The sequence below is a fragment of the Aspergillus pseudoviridinutans genome, assembly GCF_018340605.1.
Source record: "Aspergillus pseudoviridinutans IFM 55266 DNA, scaffold_1, whole genome shotgun sequence".
Classification (NCBI taxonomy): Eukaryota; Fungi; Ascomycota; class Eurotiomycetes; order Eurotiales; family Aspergillaceae; genus Aspergillus; species Aspergillus pseudoviridinutans.
Genome location: NW_025091281.1, coordinates 1,240,013 through 1,259,964, shown reverse-complemented (window position 1 = coordinate 1,259,964; position 19,952 = coordinate 1,240,013). Strand labels below are relative to the sequence as shown.

General features: G+C 50.2%; 7 protein-coding genes across 7 annotated transcripts; 3 read left to right on the top strand and 4 right to left on the bottom strand.

Moving 5' to 3' along the window:
* Window positions 1-901: 901 nt before the first annotated feature.
* On the top strand, window positions 902-4,814 carry Asppvi_000454 (C2 domain protein; the record flags this gene model as incomplete). Its single annotated transcript, XM_043296763.1, has 5 exons — window positions 902-1,216; window positions 1,274-1,309; window positions 1,363-1,737; window positions 1,795-3,282; window positions 3,336-4,814. 5 exons carry the CDS (start codon window positions 902-904, stop codon window positions 4,812-4,814), a joined length of 3,693 nt encoding a protein of 1,230 aa, XP_043152698.1.
* Window positions 4,815-5,720: 906 nt separating this feature from the next.
* On the bottom strand, window positions 5,721-6,935 carry Asppvi_000453 (uncharacterized protein; the record flags this gene model as incomplete). Its single annotated transcript, XM_043296762.1, has 1 exon — window positions 5,721-6,935. One exon carries the CDS (start codon window positions 6,933-6,935, stop codon window positions 5,721-5,723), a length of 1,215 nt encoding a protein of 404 aa, XP_043152697.1.
* A 1,948-nt stretch (window positions 6,936-8,883) lies between these two features.
* On the top strand, window positions 8,884-10,824 carry Asppvi_000452 (putative DNA polymerase iota; the record flags this gene model as incomplete). The annotated part of the gene is made up of 3 exons (XM_043296761.1): window positions 8,884-8,928; window positions 9,019-9,306; window positions 9,367-10,824. 3 exons carry the CDS (start codon window positions 8,884-8,886, stop codon window positions 10,822-10,824), a joined length of 1,791 nt encoding a protein of 596 aa, XP_043152696.1.
* A 1,156-nt stretch (window positions 10,825-11,980) lies between these two features.
* On the top strand, window positions 11,981-14,419 carry admB (ADAM family of metalloprotease ADM-B; the record flags this gene model as incomplete). The annotated part of the gene is made up of 2 exons (XM_043296760.1): window positions 11,981-12,050; window positions 12,120-14,419. The coding sequence occupies 2 exons, from the start codon at window positions 11,981-11,983 to the stop codon at window positions 14,417-14,419; spliced, it is 2,370 nt and encodes a 789-aa protein (XP_043152695.1).
* Window positions 14,420-14,862: 443 nt separating this feature from the next.
* Asppvi_000450 (uncharacterized protein) lies at window positions 14,863-15,804 on the bottom strand (the record flags this gene model as incomplete). Its single annotated transcript, XM_043296759.1, has 1 exon — window positions 14,863-15,804. One exon carries the CDS (start codon window positions 15,802-15,804, stop codon window positions 14,863-14,865), a length of 942 nt encoding a protein of 313 aa, XP_043152694.1.
* Window positions 15,805-16,246: 442 nt separating this feature from the next.
* Window positions 16,247-17,154, bottom strand: cdc31 (putative cell division control protein Cdc31; the record flags this gene model as incomplete). Its single annotated transcript, XM_043296758.1, has 2 exons — window positions 16,247-16,738; window positions 16,870-17,154. The coding sequence occupies 2 exons, from the start codon at window positions 17,152-17,154 to the stop codon at window positions 16,247-16,249; spliced, it is 777 nt and encodes a 258-aa protein (XP_043152693.1).
* A 660-nt stretch (window positions 17,155-17,814) lies between these two features.
* Window positions 17,815-19,713, bottom strand: Asppvi_000448 (uncharacterized protein; the record flags this gene model as incomplete). Its single annotated transcript, XM_043296757.1, has 2 exons — window positions 17,815-19,325; window positions 19,386-19,713. 2 exons carry the CDS (start codon window positions 19,711-19,713, stop codon window positions 17,815-17,817), a joined length of 1,839 nt encoding a protein of 612 aa, XP_043152692.1.
* Window positions 19,714-19,952: the final 239 nt, after the last annotated feature.

The following is a 19,952-nucleotide window of genomic DNA, read 5'->3' as shown; positions in this document are numbered from 1 at the left end:
TATCTTCAGTGACAGGCCATGAACGTCAGACCATTAAACTCCACGCGTATAAGTAAACAAGATAAGTACATGAATTACGAATTTATACCTATGCTGTTAGAGGTATATATTGCACATTCAGGTTAAATTCTAAGTATTACATTAGTATACTCTTGCTGCGGGTGGTGACCAAACTAGATATATATATCACATCCCCCCATTAATAGATTAGCAAAGACTGGCATACAATTCAAGTAGAATTGCAGATTTTACAACAGATCACAAGCTCATGACATTCTAAGGACAAATAGTAAGGGCATGTTCCAATGTGTGTCAATGCACAGATATCACTGATGAGTATGGGTGACATCACCGCATCAGTGACCTAGGTACAGCCAGATTCCAAGTCCACAGCAGGTCACCGCATTACTCCACAGTCTACATCTACACGCTGACTCGCCAGCTGGAGCTCTGGGCACTCTTAAGGCAAGATGTCAGGGAGCTCCGTAGATCATAGGACAATGACCTCTTGTTTTACGGATCAGCCTTGGAGGCGTCCAGACAATTGGCTGACAATTGGCAGCTGTTTTGGTTCCCTCCCTCCACAATGACGTAGGTCTACGAGCGGAAGGTCAACTTTCGTTGTACCACTCTCTACAGGACTATTTCACTCTTCGAGATGCCTTGTCCAGTCAATTCTTGTCTTCTTGTCCGATGTCCATGCTATCACTGGCAGAAACTGCCATTGAGGATCTCACGCGACTCTCCCGTGTCAACTTTATTCTTCTTTATATACTCCTTATCCAGAACACATCGAATCCAATTTGAATGGGATGAGAGCTTCCTTTTGCTATTTATACTACAGCTCATAAGGTTCTTTCTTCACTTCCCCAGTTCGATCAAGTCTTGACTGGCATTCGAAATGGCGCCGAATCCCAATAGCATGGGGTCTACTTCCCCAGAGCAACATCAAGTTGGAGAACATTGGAGCGGGACCTACCCCGTTCCAACCATCTCTAAGTTTATGGAGCGTCTCAAGAGTGAAGAACAGGAACGGAAGGAATATGGCGAAGCCCAGACTGCCAGAGAACGACAGGGCGAAGGTGGTGCTAGTCCTCATCAACCGCGCAAGAAGGCCAAGGGTAAGACTCGGAAGGTGAGAGACCCGGTTACCGGCAAAGACATGGAGGTAGAGGACCAGAACGAACACTCAATGGACACCGTGAAAGATCCCAAGGTAATTTGATCCGCTTCCTGCGACGCAAAAGGGAACTTCTGCTAAATTGTCTTCTAGTTAGTGGTCCCCAATGCCAACCTGGGAAAGCCAACAGTAAGTCCTTGGGGGATAGTTATGCCGGATTGTGTCTGACGTCTGCGATGCAGGAAATCAAAACCGATACGCACCAGAATCTGTCGGAATACAAAGAGAACCAGGATGTGACCGCACCACCTGATCCCATCGCTGACGGCACCACATCCGATGTGCCGATCCACGGCGAGAAAACAAACATTCTGTTTCACCCTACACCGACGATTTCCTACAAGCCTATGTTCGATCAGTTGGAAAAGCGCGCGACCGGAGTCTGCTTGGGTCTTTTTCTTAGTATACTCTTCCTCGGTCGTGTTTTTGGTGGTTCGCTATGGGGCCTCATACCCTTGGCATGCTGCACTACAACTGGGATCTGGTTGTGGATGAAAGAGGTCATCCGGAGTGGTCGTGAAATGGAATGGAGCAGTGAGCAGCTACGAGGGCAAACAGTAAGGTTCTCCATCMTGTACGTGTCTAAGGAACATTGACTAAGCCAAGCCAACCAGGCTACCGCCAACTTGTTGCCGGAGTCTGTCGAATGGATAAATTCTTTCCTCGGCGTCGTCTGGGGCCTGCTGAACCCCGATATGTTGGCCCCCATAGCCGATACTATCGAGGACATCATGCAAGCTTCTGCGCCAAGTGTTGTGGAGAACGTCCGCATCGCTGAAATTGACCAAGGAAACAACCCTATACGAATTCTGAGCATGCGGGCTCTTCCAGACGAGCACGTGCAGCAACTGAAAGACAATATCCGCGAGGAGGACAAGAAAAACAAGGATCCTCAGGAGGCAGCAGCTACTGAAGAGGGTGGCAGCTACTACAATCTTGAAGCTTCTTTTGCATACCATGCAAAGCCGAGTGGGCAAACTGCTTCCTCCAAAGCACGTAACATGCATATGCAGGTTATATTCTTCCTGGGAATCCAAGGTCTATTCGGAGTGCCTTTCCCGGTGTTTGTGGAATTGATTGAGATGGTTGGAACTGTACGCTTGAGACTGCAGATGATGCCAGAAGCTCCCTTTATGAAGCAGGTTACGTACAGTCTTGTTGGCATTCCGCATATTAGAGCCGGGTGCATGCCGATGGTGAGACATGGTATCAATATCCTAAATCTACCGCTGCTCTCCAACTTCGTCAACTATGCCATAGGCACTGCCTGCAGCCTTTTCGCAGCACCCAAATCAATGACCATGGACCTGGGTATGATCCTCAAGGGTGACGATATCATCAAGGAAACCCAGGCTATCGGTGTGATGTGGGTTCGGATCCACCGTGCCGTTGGACTGAGCAAGCAGGATAAGCGTGGCAGCCGTGGTGGCGGAAGTGATCCTTATATCAATCTTTCCTTCTCCAAATACGGCAAACCTATGTACTGCACGCGAGTGATTACAGATGATCTGAATCCGATCTGGGAAGAGACTGCAGCTTTGCTTGTCACTCCGGAACTAATCAAGGTGGATGAGAACCTCAGCGTTGAGCTGTGGGACTCGGATCGTAACACGGCCGATGACATTGTCGGCAAAGTGGAACTGCCCATCCGGGAGATGCTGGCGCACCCAGGCCGCATGTATCCCCACGTCTCCAAGCTTCAGGGTCTGAACGAGGGTACCGAGATGCCCGGTGAGCTGCATTGGGAAGTTGGGTTCTTTGGAAAGCCGAAGTTGAGGCCGGAGCTGAGAACGGATGGCAAGAGGAAAGACCTTCCGGAGAATCTCCAAAACATCCCCGAGTTCCAGGACGAGAAGGGCACTATCATTACTGAAGAAGAAGATGCGATCACGCATACGCCACCCGATCCGTTGTGGCCTAGCGGTATTCTGAGCGTTGTGGTTCATCAAATCGTGCACCTGCAACTTGCCAATATTACAGGTACTAGTGGTTCTCGAAAGGGAAGGGAGTACGAGCCGGCAAAGAGTTACGGCGAAAGCACTGAAGAGGAAAGCAAAGAATTGCCCACCAGCTATTGCAAGATTATACTCAATGATGAGCTGGTGAGTGCTTTCTGGCGCTTCTACCGAATAATAATAACTAACGTCTCGCATAGATATACCGGACTCGAGCCAAAGCACTCAGCTCCAAGCCTATATTTAATGCTGGTACTGAGCGATTCGTCCGCGACTGGCGTTCAGCAATGGTCAACGTGACCGTCAGGGACCAGCGATATCGGGAGCACGACCCAATCCTGGGCGTGGTGCAACTGAAACTTAGCGACCTCTTCCAAAACTCCTCACAAGTCACCAGATGGTATCCTCTCGATGGCGGTATTGGCTTCGGGCGGATTCGTATCTCGGTACTGTTCCGGCACGTCGAAACGAAGCTCCCCCCCAACATGCTCGGGTGGGATGTAGGAACGTTCCACTTTGTGTCGGACAAGCTTACGCTGCAGGGTTTCAACCATCGGGCTAAGATCAAACTGCGCACCGGTGGAAGCAGTGGAAAGATCCCACGTGGCCAGTGCCATATCGAGGGGAACAACTCATACTACGACCTGACTAATGAAGACTTCCGTCGGAGCATTCGACTTCCAGTGAAGCATCGCTATCGGTCCCCGGTCGTATTCGAGGTGCACACGCAGGGCAAACACGGAGCTGCGGGTTACGCAATCCTGTGGCTGCAACACCTCGTGGATAACGAGGAGACCGAAATCGACCTACCTATTTGGTCGACAAAGAATGGAAGACGACTCACCCAGAACTACATCACCGAGGAAAACTGGAAAGCGAAGGAAGTACCTGGCCTGGAAGACCTCCAACAAATCGGTCGTCTGCAGCTTCGGGGTCTCTTCACCCCCGGTATCGATGACTCCCACGAGCAATACGTGGTAGACAACAATTCCCGCGAAACCTATGAAACATGGGAAGCCTGCATGGCCGAAGGCGTGCGGCCTCACAGAGTCACCGCCGAGATTCCCGAGGACGTCGAGAAACTTCACGAGCAATCCCTCAGAGCCGGCCGCGACGTCTTGAAACAAAGCCACCCCAGAGAGCGCAAGCGCTGGATCGACAAGCACGGAAACGACTGGAGCGGTGCGTTTGGCGACGACCCGTCCGCTTATATCGACTCCAAGGGCCGCAAGATCGCGGAGCCAGGTCGCGACCAGCCCCCGCAAGACCCAGTAAACCCACCGCCCAAGGATGTCGAGGTCACCGGGGCCGCGCACCCCAGCGATATTGAGGAGTTCTCATCGGAGTCGTCATCAGACGAGGACACCCGACCAGAACAGCAGGAGCAGCAGCAGCAGCAGGAGCAGCAGCAGCAGCAGCGACGACTTCCCGAATCTCAAACTACCGCGGACACCACATCGCCGAGGCCCAGCGAAGCCAGCTCAAGCAACGCCCCGTCGAAGCGGGCAGCCAAGCGCAGCGAGCAGCGCCAGCAGCGCGGTCTGATGCAGTGGAAGCCGGCGCGCAACGCGGTGTTCGCGCGGGATGAAGCCAAGTATGCACTGCGCAAAGTGAAGTACAAGTTCACCGGCCATCTGACCGGACGAGAGCCGGACGTCGAGACTGAGACGGGAAAGTAGTCTGTTTAATCCTTCTTCTTTTGACTGCGTCTATCATCGTCTTAAACGAAAAATGTCTGTACGGGGTACATGGTACATGATTGGTTTTCAATTGATTCGGGGATACCGTATTATACTTGCTCTATGAATACTCTATTTAGTTCTAGTTCCTAGTTGTATACGAATATGCAGAAGTAATTAGTCCACAATCCACTCCAAGTGATAATTACGGTAATAAGGGTCTAAGCAAGGGTATCTGCAGGCTTATCACTTATCACAGCGGCAAGCAATCAGATCAGTCGAATAGCCTCTGCCAACACTCCGTACTGGCCTTAATTAAATGATTATTGGGAAGGCTATTGCCTACTAGGCAATCCTGGGACAGGTTCCAATAGTTTGTTGATGTGATTGCCCGAAAATACCTCGAAGTGACGCAGGACTGCATTTTTCACTGCGGGGTTTCAGACTCTCCATGGTTTGCCACTTGTTACCAGTTACAGGTTTAGTTGTTACTATATTAATCTTCATGTTGGTGATCGCCTATCCTCGTGCTCGGGAAGAGTCTCGTATTTGGCGAGGGTGGGGTTCATGACGCAGAGAAAGGGACAGTTGGAAGACGTGAAGAGAATAGTTAGATTGCCAGCAATCACGACGATATTAGAATATGACAGTAAGTGTGTATATACGGTGAATTAAAACAAAAATGCATCATGGAGTGGAGGTTGTCAAGCCATCGACCAGGGGTCCCGGTGGTCTCAGACAACGGAGCGACGAATGCTTTGAGGTGATACATGGAATGCCTGAGAGCAAAGAACTCCAGAAAAAATATAAGAATGTAAGGCGCTGAATAGGCTCGATATGAGGAGTATGCGTGTCTATATGACGTAAATCGTAACCAAATAAATCATCAATGCGAGGTGGTATAGTTCAGGAATCTTGAGATCTATCGGTATCTGGCTGCCCAGTCTCAAGGGCTTGATTTGTGTTCGAGCCCTCGACCTTGTCCTCCGGAGATGCGACAGATGAGGTTGGGGTGGAGAGCCTCTGAGAAGCGCTGGAAGACCGACTATCCTCCGAGTCGCTCGTGGCCAAGCTCTCGGTGTCCTTGTCATCGGGAGTATTCACATCCGATGCAGGTGTGGCATTTGCCCCAAGAATCTTAGAAGATGCATCGTCGGGTGTTTGAGGTATTTGGATAAGCTCGTTCCGCTTTTCCAATGGTCCCAAGGTCCATCTCCATTCGCAACGGCGCTTGACGCGATGCTGGCGCGGTGTCTGGGGAGTTGAGGAACCATACGGATCGGTCTCTAGCCCATCCAATAGTGCCACTGCTCGAATCTGTCTTTCCGCAGCTAAAGGTTTCCTCTTCTTCCTTTCGCGTTGAGACTGTGATGTGGCGCGATATTCGTCCTCGTCGGATGTGCTTATGTCGGACGAAGTAAAGCTAGAATTGGCATCCGAGTCCTCGCCAGAGCCAGCCTCTCCAGAAGGGTAATGTTCCACCTGGTCAGCGAGGTCGGAATGGCGCGCGGTATAGTGCACGGTCGTGATCTCCTCCTCAAGTGGATACCGATAGCTCACCCGTTTCTCGGCGGGGAAGAACATCCTGCGCGAGCTCGATCCTCCATTAGGCCCGTTCGGGGCCACGGATATCGATCGCCGTCTAGCAGTAGGTTCTAATGGCGAGTTTCGAAGAATACTCTTCACCCCAAGAGGTTGTTGATATGGATTCCCATTAGCACTAGAGGGATATGGTGACGAGGGTTTGCCGAATCTTGATATGGAAGATTTGGAGGGTGACACGGTAGCAGAAGGCGGACAGGAGGAGACATCATAGGCGTTTCTAAAAGTGTTGCGCACAGTGGGAGACGCTGTGGCACCGGCTGCTAACGAGGGAGACAGCCCTGTTGTTGAACTGCCGAACGTCATTGGTAGTGATTTGGTCTGAAGCGTGAGTTTCGGTCTCTGTGGGATGGTCGACCGCCCGTCGCCTGCTGTGTTTGATGATATGCCGCACGACATATTTGTGGAAGCGATGCCTGTTTGACACGAGGTCTGTGAGATTGTGTGTGCGTTCGTTCGATCAACATCGGAAGGAGGGTGAAGATGAGACGGTAACGGGGGCATGGGGGCTGCGAGCATGGCGAAGAGACGGAGAGAGGGAGGTCTAGGAAATGGCGCAAGATGATCGAGAGGAGAGCCCGAGGAAATAAGGATAAAATCAATGTAGAGAAGAGGAGACAGACGACGGACTGCGCCCCGCACGAAGAGGCGATGGAGGGGAGTAGACTATAAGTAAAGCCCACAGTTGGCCAGATCGATTCCAAACAATAAAACCGTCAGATAATCGATGGAGACGTTGGAGCTAAGTGGGAATTATGGAGATATTAAGATATCTACTAAGAGATGGGAAAATTTTTGAAAAAAACAAGAATAGAAATACAACGATGAAGAAGGGCGCTTGGAGGGTTTCCTATTTTAGAAATGCAACTGCGGAGGCAAATTCAACGATAATGACTTTGAGCAGTCTTTCTGCGGTCAAAGTCGGTAGGAATAAAGGTATGGATGTGAATATGAAGAAAAAGAAGAAGAAGAGAGACACGTTGAGTGAAAATACTCCAGAAGAGCTTTAACTGACCTGAAGAGAAGGAAAAAGCGTCTGTCACATTCATACTCCGTAGTTGGCGTGTTATTCAGAGGGTGCAGGGACTATTGGACGCCATCCTGGAGCAGCCGGTCTATTTCTGTCGTGCTAATACGTATGTCTACTGTCGATCCGATCGTTAAGTCCAACTGATTCACCACCAGACTTGACTTCGGTCAGAATAATATCAAAATCAGACAATCCGATACAGTCACTGATGGAATCGGCACATTGTCCACAGAATATTGCAACCTAAACCCCGTTTATAGACAAGACATGATAGCTTAGGTTGTAGGTACCTGAATACTTCCAGTGCCATATCCAGGTACGGATTAGGTACTATAAAAAGATCAAGCCGACACGAGGCGGTGGGGAAGGCTTCTACCTAGTATGTACTCCGTTTTAATACATACTAGTCACAAAACGGTAACTAAGAGTTGTAAGGTAATGTAACATTTGATGCGTCCGGAGTCTGGACTTATTTTAACCATGGTTCCCTAGTCCCTCAATTTGGACCTTTTGGACTATCTAGAAACAGTGCCAGCTCAACACAGTCTAAACAGAGAACAATGTTTCGAGTTGTTCACCCTCTGAGATATCTCAGTCATGGGATTTGTCCAGCATGGGGCTTTGTGTTTCCACTGCTTGTCTCATGTATGTTGCAAGTCTTCCAATCTACCGACTGAATCAAACATAACCCGATGGTGAAGAAGAAATTTCATACCTGTTTATCGCTCAAAGAAGCTAGAATGCACTGATTAATACAGCGCGTCAGTGTACTCATACATTCAGAGTGGCTGTAAAGGCTTGGAGGTCTCCGAAATTGCTTGCAAGTGACTTTATTTTGGCTTGATGGCATATCCCTTCCCTTCTTCTCATCCCGAGGATCATCCGAGTGCTCGAGAGTATGCCTAACATAAGGGCCAGCATAATACGCAGTCTGAAGTGGGTTTCCAGCTTCAAGTCCCAAATAACTTTACGTACTCCGTACAGAGTAGTCCATTCAGATCATTCAAGATGATTCAAGGCAACATGGAGTAGGTGCGTGGGTGAGTGAACATCTCCACCATTCAGCCACTCAGTTTCCCGTGCCACGATCCCAGCCTCCGCTTCCGTCCAATCATCATCTTCAGCGGAATTCGGGGTTGGAATAACTTCATCTTCGCCGCTCAACAGCTCTATTCTCGAGTCAGACAACGTGGTCACTCTCGTTGACTCATTTTCATCAACACGGACTCAGCTGAAGTTGTTGCTTAATATGTCAACTAATTAATGGGGGCTCTTGCCACCGACTTTTCTCTGCAACCTCGATGATGCCCACTGTTAGATAGTCCACCAACAGAACCAATGCCGCACAATACCATTACCTCGGCGTCAAGTGGATGGGGCATAGTCACGTATCGAACGAAGACAGATCCTTACGACTCCAAATTTTGACCAGTCTAGATGGCTGCGCCTCGTAGGGATGACGGTCGAATCGTCATTCACTTTGTTAGTGCCCTTCGTAACTATGAGCAGAAAAGCGTGGAGAATGACTGGTTAGATTATGGTAATGATCGCTAATAGCCCCTGAAAATACAGGATTATGATTGCTTCTATGCTTCAGTGTTTGAGGCGGAACAGCCAGTGCTCAAATCCCTGCCTCTGGCAGTGCAACAAAAGCAGATCGTGGTGACTTGTAACTACGAAGCTCGACGACGAGGACTGCAAAAACTGCAACTGATCAAAGAAGCGAAGCAGATCTGTCCGGAAGTTGTCATTGTTCTGGGTGAAGACCTCACCAGATTTCGCAATGCCTCCAAGGAGCTCTATCTCTTTCTTCGGGACTTTGTCTGGGGAAACCGAGTTGAGAAATTGGGCTTCGATGAGGTAAGTGTATACTCCATCTGTGCTTTCAGGATTTGGCCCGATACTAATGATCAAGCATAGGTGTTCCTCGATGTGTCTGAGATGATTACCTACAATGTCGAGATGCTGAATCGTAATGACCTCAAAAACTCGTTCTTTCACCTTGACCGTCAAGATCCCACAGTGGGTTTCACGTACGATGCAACAGGCTTTCAAGGACACACCTATCCAGCTGTTCCCGACGTTGTAACAGACGCCGACTCGGAGTGGCTTCGCATTAGACTGTTGGTTGCATCCCATTTGGCAGCTTATCTTCGAAACCAACTTGAGCACCAGAAGGGCTACACTGCCACTGTGGGCATTTCAACATCAAAGCTTCTCTCAAAGGTAGTCGGAAATACGCATAAGCCCGACAGTCAGACAACTCTCCTGCCGCCTTATACTGTGGCGGAGCATGGGGCGAAAAGCAACGTGCTTCACTTCCTTGATGCTCATGAGATCAGGAAAATCCCTGGCATAGGCTACAAAGCCGCGCACAGAATCAAGTCATACCTCACTACGGCTGTAACTGGGGCCGGAACAGAGGTTGACCGGGCTAGCGATGCAAGACCACAGTCAGATGACCACGTCGTCACGGTTGGGGACGTCCGTCTCTTCCCTAGCATGGGCCCTCTGTTACTAGAAAAGATTCTAGGCGGCCCAGGATCTCCCAGGGACATTGGGGCGCGGATATGGGGCCTGATACACGGGGTGGATAACACTGAAGTTCTACAAGCTCGAGATCTACCGACGCAGATCAGCATCGAAGACTCATACGGTCGCTTAGACACCTTCAAAGAAGTCAGGAAAGAGCTGGTTGCTCTGACAGTCAGCTTGATCCGGCGCATGCGGGTTGACCTGACTGAGACGGACCCTGATATCGATTCTCCAGTCGGCGAATCCGCTGCAGCTGATGGCCTTAATGCAAAACGACAGCTCCGATGGGTGGCTCGCCCGAAGACTCTTCGTCTCTCGACCTCTCCTCGCCTATCTCTAGGCTCCGATCAGTCAGAACGCCATGGTCTCAACAGGATATCTCGTTCCGCGCCTCTTCCATCCTACATCTTCAATCTCGATGAGAACGTGGATGCTTTGGCAGAACGACTTGTGCAGGACTTGGCGATGTCCATGTTCCGCAAGCTTCACCCTGAAAACTCGGGTTGGAACCTCCGTGTTCTGAATATTGCCGTGACTAATATGATAGAGAGTGCTGGTGACAAGAAGAACAGCAGCGGTCGAGATATTGGAAAGATGTTCCGTAAACAGGAAGCGACGCAGCAGGATGATCCTACGCCAGAGCTGGAGAAGATTACCTTCAGTGGCATTGCTCAGGCAGACAGGGATTCGAAGACGGTTGATTCCACCAGAGCCAACGATACCTGGGAGGAGAGCGACGAAGATGTCGATACGCCGTGTGTCGCCTGTACAATTTGCGGGATGTTGATACCACATTTTGCCATGCTTGCTCATGAGACTTACCACACCGCACCGGATGATTGAGAACCTTGGGTTCGAGGATGTGGCTATGGTTGTCCATGAGCTACCACGTTTCTTAAGTTTCGAACGTGTGATCGAAGCTTCTTATGATCACAACTGTAGCCTTGATACTTATCCATTTTCTATTTTGCTTTGTATCACTATTAAGTCTGATAACCCTATCACCACTTTATCCAGCGCAAACCATACAAGTCCCTCAGAGGGGAGACATGCTTCGCAATAGCAGTGCTTCCTAGAATCTTCCGTTCTAACTCAATCTGGTAAGACAGGCATACGTATGTTCGAATTAAAAATGGCCCACAGGGCATCAGCCGCCAAGATCCTTCGGCGCTTGTTATGGTGGAGGGTTGTCTTGGACGACGGAATGCACAACGGCCATTCGCCATCTTAATGCTCCATCAATAGGACTAGCGATGTATTCCGGATTATTCTTACAGAAATGTACTCAGATGACGATTAATAAGCCTCTTAATTATCCCTCCATGATCACTATCGATGGCAATGGCATAAATCCTCTCAACAGTTTCTTACAAGACCCTGAAGACCCTTTGTGTGAGAGTCGAGTGCATCAGGAATCTTCGCTCCACCTTTACCGCGCTTCTCCATAACCTCTCCTCCTGACCGTCAACCATTTCGTCTCATCCTCCTACCGTGTATACGATCAGGCCCCAATTCATCTCTCTGCATAATTCAGTCATTCGCTTCTCCGGCATTCGTTCATCAACTTCGGTACCGCCAAGCCGCTGCGCCCCAGTAAAACGGATCTGCCTGGCGCCCAGCGACCGTCATCCCTATTAGTCTTATCCTGGTGGAGGCTTCTCGTCAGCCATTGTTCTATCTAAGGGTGAATTAAGTGTCTCAGAGTGTGAGCATCAATCAGTCGTCTTTCCCTCGATACTGAATCGATCGCTTTTTCCTTTTTCATAGACAACGAAAGATTCTTGCAGGGTGCATATCTCTGTGTTGACGTTCTCGGCTGATCGGACCAAGTCCTAAGACATTGTTTCATCTTATTTCCTCGGTCATTCTTTTATATTGTTGCCTGATGCCAGTATCATTCATTCGAACCCCTTAAGAGATTGAAAGGATATACGGAGAAGGTTACGTTCCACAGCCTGCTTGATTGGAGTGTAGGGGTTCCGTCCAGTTGTCGACGGAGATGAGGTTTTTTAGAAGTGCTCTGCCATTTGTTGCGAGTGCACTTTCTCTCTTATCTGTTCAGGTTGGAGGTTAGTTCGCATTACTTCTTCGACGAGTCTTCATCAAAGATAGCTAACTTATCATCCAATGTCGTGCAGCCCGATCGCAAGAACCTAGTGCCATTCAACATGTCTCGATACTTGAACATGCGGTAATCAACACGCCCTCTCATGAGGTCGACCACCTTACAGATTTCGACGTCACATTCGAACTTCCCGATAAACACCAAACAATAAGATTAGAATTAGAACCCAATCATGACATCCTAGCCGATGATGCATACGTGCAGTACCTTGACGCGGAAGGAAACATTCAACGCGAGGAGCCCATMCAACGACATGAGCACAAGGTTTTCAAAGGGCGATCTCTGCTGAGGAGAGACAATGGTCTGTGGAGGCCTGTGGGATGGGCACGGATATATGTCCAACGGGACGGTTCCGAACCCCTGTTCGAAGGCGTTTTCAGTGTCGACAATGACAACCACCACGTTGAACTCAAGTCAACTTACCTGCAGAAGAAGCGCGTCGAAGATGCCGGCATTCCCGACCGAAAGGATGAATATATGGTTGTGTACCGTGATTCCGATATGATGCGACAGGTCCGCAATGAGTTGAAGCGTTCTTTGATCAGCTCGTCGTCCTGCCAGGCCGACAAGCTCGGCTTCAACAGTGACCCGCAGCATCCGATCTTCCGCTCTGAGTTTCAAGCCATGGACTCGGGTATGAGCAGCTATGGTTCCATGTCTCTCAACTCGTTGTTTGGCCTCACCAAACGGCAGTCGGATATTGGTGGTGTTTCAGGAAATGCGGGTGGTGTTAACCTGGCCCAAACCATCGGTAGCACATCCGGGTGTCCCAAGACAAAACAAGTAGCCTTGGTCGGCATCGCGGCAGATTGTTCATTCAGGGCTTCGTTCGACAACGACGACGCTGCCAAGCAATGGATCGTCAACGTGGTCAACAGTGCCTCGGACGTCTATGAGAAGTCGTTCAATGTTTCCATCGGCCTGCGGAATCTCACCATAACCGACAAGACATGTCCGCAGACTGCACCAGCTTCGACGCAATGGAACATGCCATGTGATCAAAGCAACATAACTCAGCGGCTCAACCTTTTCTCCCAGTGGCGTGGACAACAGAACGATGGCAATGCCTATTGGACCCTTATGAGCAATTGCCCTACCGGCACCGAGGTGGGTTTGGCATGGCTTGGACAACTTTGCAATGCAGAAGTTACCAGTGATGGCAGCAACTCGGTGTCCGGGGCCAACGTTGTCGTCCGCGTCTCGGGTGGTGGATGGCAGGTCTTTGCACATGAGTCGGGTCACACCTTCGGAGCGGTGCATGACTGCGACAGTATGACCTGCGCGCAGAACTTGGAGGCGTCCTCTCAATGCTGTCCGTACAGCACGGGGACATGTGATGCCAATGGAAAGTACATCATGAACCCGAGTACTGGAACAGATATCACCGCATTCTCACCCTGCACAATTGGAAACATTTGCTCTGCGATAGGTCGCAACAGTGTCAAGTCCAGCTGTCTGTCTGATAATCGCAACGTTGTCACCTACACCGGCAGCCAATGCGGCAACGGTATTGTTGAAGCCGGCGAAGACTGTGACTGTGGCGGTGAGTCGGGCTGCGGCAACAACACCTGCTGCGACGCCAAAACCTGCAAGTTCAAGAATGGAGCCGTGTGCGACGATGCCAACGACAGCTGCTGCTCGCAGTGTAAATTCTCCGCCGCCGGGACCGTCTGCCGAGCTAGTCGCGGGGAATGTGATCTGCAAGAGACCTGCACTGGTAATTCAAGCACCTGCCCCGCGGATTCGTTCAAGAAGGACGGAGATAAATGTGGTAATATCTCTGGCCTGACCTGCGCCAGTGGCCAATGCACCAGCCGTGACTATCAATGCCGGACCGTCATGGGAAGTTTGATCCACGACAATAACACATATGCATGCCCGCAATTCGATTCGTCATGCGAATTGATCTGTACATCACCGTCCCTGGGTACATGCTACAGTATAAACCAGAACTTCCTCGATGGCACCCCCTGCGGTAGCGGGGGTTACTGCCACAACGGGCGCTGCGGCGGCTCCAACATCGGGTCCTGGATCGAGGAACACAAGAATCTCGTCATTGGCGTCGCATGCGGTGTTGGCGGCTTGCTTGTCCTCTCAATTCTCTGGTGTCTGATCAACCGCTGTCGCCGGCCACGAACGGTCGTCAAACGGCCACCCATGCGGCCTTGGCCAGGCTCTGTGCCACCACCGCCACCTCAAATGGGACAATGGGCTGCGCCCAATGGAGGATACCAAGGTTTCCGGGCTGAGCCGCCACCTCCCTACCCCGGACCTTACCCCGGACCTTACCAGTCAACACCACGGTATGCCTGATCTTCTTTTTTTTGCCGTCACGGTCCATGTGGGATTGATTCCCGCAGCGCTTGCATAACACGATCATTTATATCCGGTTGTATATAATTTGGAGTTAGAGAGTCTTTATTTATGGTCTGGGTTAAGGCAATTGGGATCATAGGGCTCTGGTGACTTTTTGTGGGCGTATCAGATGTCAGACCTGTTTACACATCTGATCTCATAGTTAGATTTGGTTGGTATTACTTGCATATATCTTCACGTTTCTCAGAGAATTATAAGCCGCGTTGCGGGCAGACGCGGTTAGCCCTAAAGGCGTATGGCTGCCACCAGTATCCTGAGATATTTAGGTTTACTACTTTGGTCCATGGTGACTTCATCTGCAGCTGAAATAAGCAACTAGCATTCTCTAAGCTATTACATGTATGTGGACGCTGTAACACATCGTTGGTATCGGGATCACTTCAAAGTCTTTCCAGCTCGCGTCCCAGTTCAGCACCCGTCAGAGCACCCGCTTGTCTCAGTATCTTCCGCACCGACGCGGACGCTGCCACGTCAAGGGGGGTATAGGCGCTGTAATCAAAGGCAAATGCATCAGCCCCCTTATCGACAAGCAGCTGGACGGTCTCGTGCTTTCCAGACTCCGCTGCAAAGTGTAAAGCTGTGCAGCCCTCGTCATCACTTGCGGCTATATTCGCTCCATGATCCAAAAGCAGGCTTATGGCCTCGGTGTCTCCATCAATACTAGCCCAGAGCAAGGGAGTCTGCTGTCGATCGGGCTCGACCACTTCGGTCAGGGCGCCGTGCCCCAAAAGCAATCGTAGAATGGCTATCGAGTTCACACCGTACTCTAATTCTTCGTCCGTATCCCAGGCCTCACCCTCGGAGGCGTCTTCGCGTTCAGGCTTCCAAACCGCGTAATGCAGCGAGGATAGGCCCCCCGCGTCAATCGCGTTCACGACCGCCCCTAGCTCGAGCAGCTTTTGTGTAGCGGCTTTGTTTCCTTGTTCTGCGGCCTCATGTAATGCTGCCCTTGGCAATAGCGAATATTTATGAGATACCATGGCAGAGAGGTTGGCGCCAACTGTCCGAATGAGGTATTCGAGGTGGCCAACCCGGTTATGCAACACGGCGGTCATGAGCATGCTGTCTTTGACTTGGGGAGGGATATTGACTCGTTTGTGCTGTGCGCGTGTGAGTATCTTGCTGATTATTTTCTCGTCTCCTTTGGCAGCAGCCCACAGGAGTATCTCCAGCTTGGGGTCAGCAAGGCCACGGTCTAGGAGACGCAGGCCTAGGAGGTTTGCAAAAGAGCTGGCGGTTTTGACCAGAGCATTGAGGTCTTTGGGCCTGAGGAAGTCGGCAATGACAATGATCAATTCGGAGGGGAGGTTGGTTAGAAACATGTTGGCTGAGGCCTGAGGGTAAGATGCGTTGATGACAGATGATAAAAAGCTTGCTCAAGTCTCCAGGTTGCAAATTTAGACAGGTAGGAACTGCGTAGTACTGCCACTGTTGTTTGGAGTGAATAGCATGACCTAGGTGATGTAGCGCGTGGACCGGGCTGATTGACCCAAAATATCACTTGCCGTCGTTTGAATGCTTTTTGAAGAGTGGCCCAATTCTAATATTGAAGCTCGTTCAACCAAAGGACCTCTTTGCACTTGTCAACGAGGACGAGTATGTCGAAGACATGAAGCTACTTCAAGAATGTGACACGCCCATCGATTGCCTCTGTATGTGGTGCAGAGATCATGGAATGGAGGACAGTAAAATGTTTCATTACTCAAAGAGAACCAGAGCAAGCATGAGAGAAGAAGCATATACAAGCAGATAGCAGCACGATCATCATTGCCAGCAAATACTCACAAACGCATCCCTCGTAACACCACCAACACCTTCCAAATCAAACTCCTCGATCATTGCCCGTAGCTCCTCCTCCTCCAACCCTGTCTCCCCCAATTCCCTCGCAACCCGCCGCAAATCCTCGAGATCAATGTAGCCCTTCCCGCCCTCGTCAAACAGCTCAAACGCCCGGAGGATCTCGTCCCGCGGATCCCGCTCCAGAATCTTAACGGCCGTCACGGCCTGAAAGGAAGACAGCGGCATGAGGAGGTTGGAAGGGTGCTGGGGGTTCGTAGCCGGCGTCGTCTTCGACTGCGCCTGATGCTGCGCTGCCTGTGCCGCGGATTGCTGTTGTACTTGGGGACGGGGGACGCCGTAGGTCGTGAGGAGGGAGATGAGTTCTTGTTTCGAAAGCGTGAAGCCGAGGGCGCGGAACGCGACGCGGAGTTCATGGTAATCTAGATGCCGGTCTCGATCGAGATCGAAGAGCGTAAACTATCCACAACCATATAACATTAGCTTGAATCCTCCACAAAAGAATTTCCATATGCCTTGGTTCATCTGGAATCGCCGTCGCTGGAACAATGCACAGGCACAAGCCAGAACGAAGTATCAGATCTCCTTACAGCTTCATTAATCTCCTCCCTCTGCTCCTCCGTCAACCGGTTCAACGGATTCGAGTCCTGCGAGGGACCATGTGTCTGCGAATGCACAGGAGGAGGCGGCGGTGCCTGCTGTGTTGACTTCGCGCCTTCTGCGCCAAATTCGCCGGGCCCAGTCGCTCCCAGCCCGCGATGACGAGAGAAGGACGACGCGCTGAATGGAATCGCATTGGCGTTCACGGATCGATCGGGTAATTTGCCGCCTCCGTATGAGCGCGATCCGAACGGTTGGTGGGCTGATGAGGCCATGATGGGGTGGGTTTTCGAAAGCGTGTCACCAGGACACGGGTCGGTAGAGAAACTGTCTTGTGCTGGTAGAAGCGAGAGTGGACTAGGAAGATATTTAACAGCGATTTTCGAGGCTATGGAAATATGACAATGCTGTGGTGTTCTAATTGTGGGGATTCGTTTCGTCTTTGTCTGCGGAGAAACGCGCAGGAGCTGTCGCAGCAGAGAGACGCGAAGCGGTGGACAAAGCTTCTTCTTGTTCCTTGGGCGACCATACAACAGAATGCTACGGAGTAGGTATTAAATGGTCATTGCACCTCACTTGAGAATTATTCTAATTTATATTACTACTAGCACAGAGAATCGCAATCACTTAGATTCAATGGTACTGATTCCAAAACTTTCTTTGTCCTTTGATATCGTGTAGCAAGGTTATGTCACATGTAGCAAGATCCACCAAGGTCTTTGTTTCAGGAAGCCAACTTCGTTGCAAAAAGATTGTAGAGCTCATAATACACTAGCCAACTGATATTCCTGCAGTGAAACCATAGAGCAGAGCCAAAATACATTGTTTCCAGATTTCGGTGTTCATATCGCTGCTGGGTTGTCAGGCGTTGGCGGATTCTGGCAGCAACATGGTGATCATTGGAGCGAAAAGGAATATAGTTGAGCAGATAACAGCTAATAGCTTCCAATCATACTGGATTCAGCCGAATTAACTAACGTCGTCCCACCCCAGGAGTCGGTTGGGGAAGGGATAGACCAGTCACCCATTAGGGTGGTACTTCCAAATGCCTCAAAGTCGGTGAGACCTTCGTCGAAGGGATAAATCTGTGATAATTCTACTTCCAAATTTTCCCAGTCGTTCGCACCGTCCATCATCTGCGATGGATCTTGAGGCTGGCTTTCGAGGAAAGGTGCGACAAGAGTTGGAGGCCAAAGACTCTCGTTAAGAAGAAACTCAGCATCGTATGAGACATCCGAGGACTGATGGGTTTGTCTGTGAACGGCTGTGGATGGCAGATTCTGATCAAAAGGGCGTGAACAGATCACGACGTTGAAGTATTGACAGCAGGTGACTGGCGGGATTTGTTTCTCAAAGAACGCCTTCTTCTGGGCCTCTAATTTTTCTTTCTCCAGCTTCGACCCGAATATGTGCGGGATCTTCTCCTTCACACAATAGATGTTGGAGAGTACCATGTTTGAGCGAATTTTAACCCCAGTAAATATGCTAGCCATTGGCTGTGGCAGTTCAAAGCTGGAAAGGGCTTCCAGGACTCGGTGGTAAAGGCCAACAGCGACCCAAACTGGGTTGAAGCAGTTTGCACCGCTGCAGTCGTTCTTCATGCCAGCAGGCTCACCGTCGCAGTCTGTTTTCTGTTTGATTAAGCTGTAGGCTTCGGAACCCAGCTCGCCTGAGAGCTCGCAGAGTCCTCGTAGGCAGAGAGCCAGCATGTAGAACATCATGATCCTTGTTTGCTCTACATCAGTCGCTCGCACATATACTCGCGTCTTGGAAAGGCATAGAATCGCCGAAAGCAGCTTGTGCATGGTCACAGCAGTATGCACAAGAGAGCTGCCAGGAAATTGCTTCTCAACTTTATCCATCTCTTCAGATTGGATGCACTTCAGGATCTTAAGAACTAGCTGCTGGCTCAAACCGCTGGAAGTGTCCATATTTGTAGTGTCGAGGTCAGCCGCATGCATGACCCAATAATCTATCACTTCGCCGTTGCATTGGCAGAAGCTGACAACAGCCTGGGAAGAGGCACACTGAGATATCTTTTGCAGACAAGGAAAGATATCTTCAGATTTCGTCGTTTGGAACGAAGTACTGTCTTGATTCATGTCCTGAAGTGTTATAATCGTGCATGGAAGCAAGGACAGCTCTGCAGGTCTTCTGATGCACTTCGACTTGCTGTCTTGGCAACGAGGACAAGGAAGTTGCGGTTCGCAGGTTTTCTTCATGCGGTAACACCAGAGGCAAACACCTCCCATTTCTTTGAGCTTCTTATTTTTCTCTCTTCTCTCGTCTGACTCCTCTTTGGTCTGTACTCGCGATTCGCGATGACGGGCTGGCTTTATTCCGTCCTCCATTACAAATGTAAACCCGGAGACATTGCCAGGAGATCGATCATGCTGGAGTGACCCGGCTGGAGGAGGACAGTGGACCCCGGTGAGGTTCATGGAGCCTTGGGATGTGACTAGTTCAGTTACTATATATACAGATAGCGTGAGCAAGAGTCACTTACACTCGGAAGGAATCCGATCGGCTGATGATGCGAAGTCATATACATGATGCTCGACTGGTGACACTGTGCGAATTCCAAGGGTATCGTATGGCCAGGCGGATAGCTGATGTTCCAAATTCATATCCGATGCTGGTGGATTTGGCGTATGAATCGGTGTACCAAAAGGGACTGAAACTGGAGCGATGACGGGCCCGGGAGAAGTAAAACAGTTGAAGCCTTGGGAGAAGTTCACTGGATGGGCATTGGCAAGGTTTGCCGTGCTGTCTGGGAAAGTGTGGTGGTTTACCATGAGTTCAGTTGTAGGGCCGCGCACGAACGGAGGGTCCATTTCAGCAACAGGAAATTGATGTACATGCTGTAGTGACTGTACTTGTGGTAAATTTAAGCTATGAGATGATGGTGTATCGTATGTCGCTTGATGATTGATCAGAGCTTCGTGTGATGATGACGCAAGACTCTCCATAGCGAGTTAGTAAATACTGACAGAAAAGATTCAGATATTTGAGCAGCGGGAATGAGAAATGAGACATCCTCAAGCCTGGAACAGGAATAACTTACAACTCCATT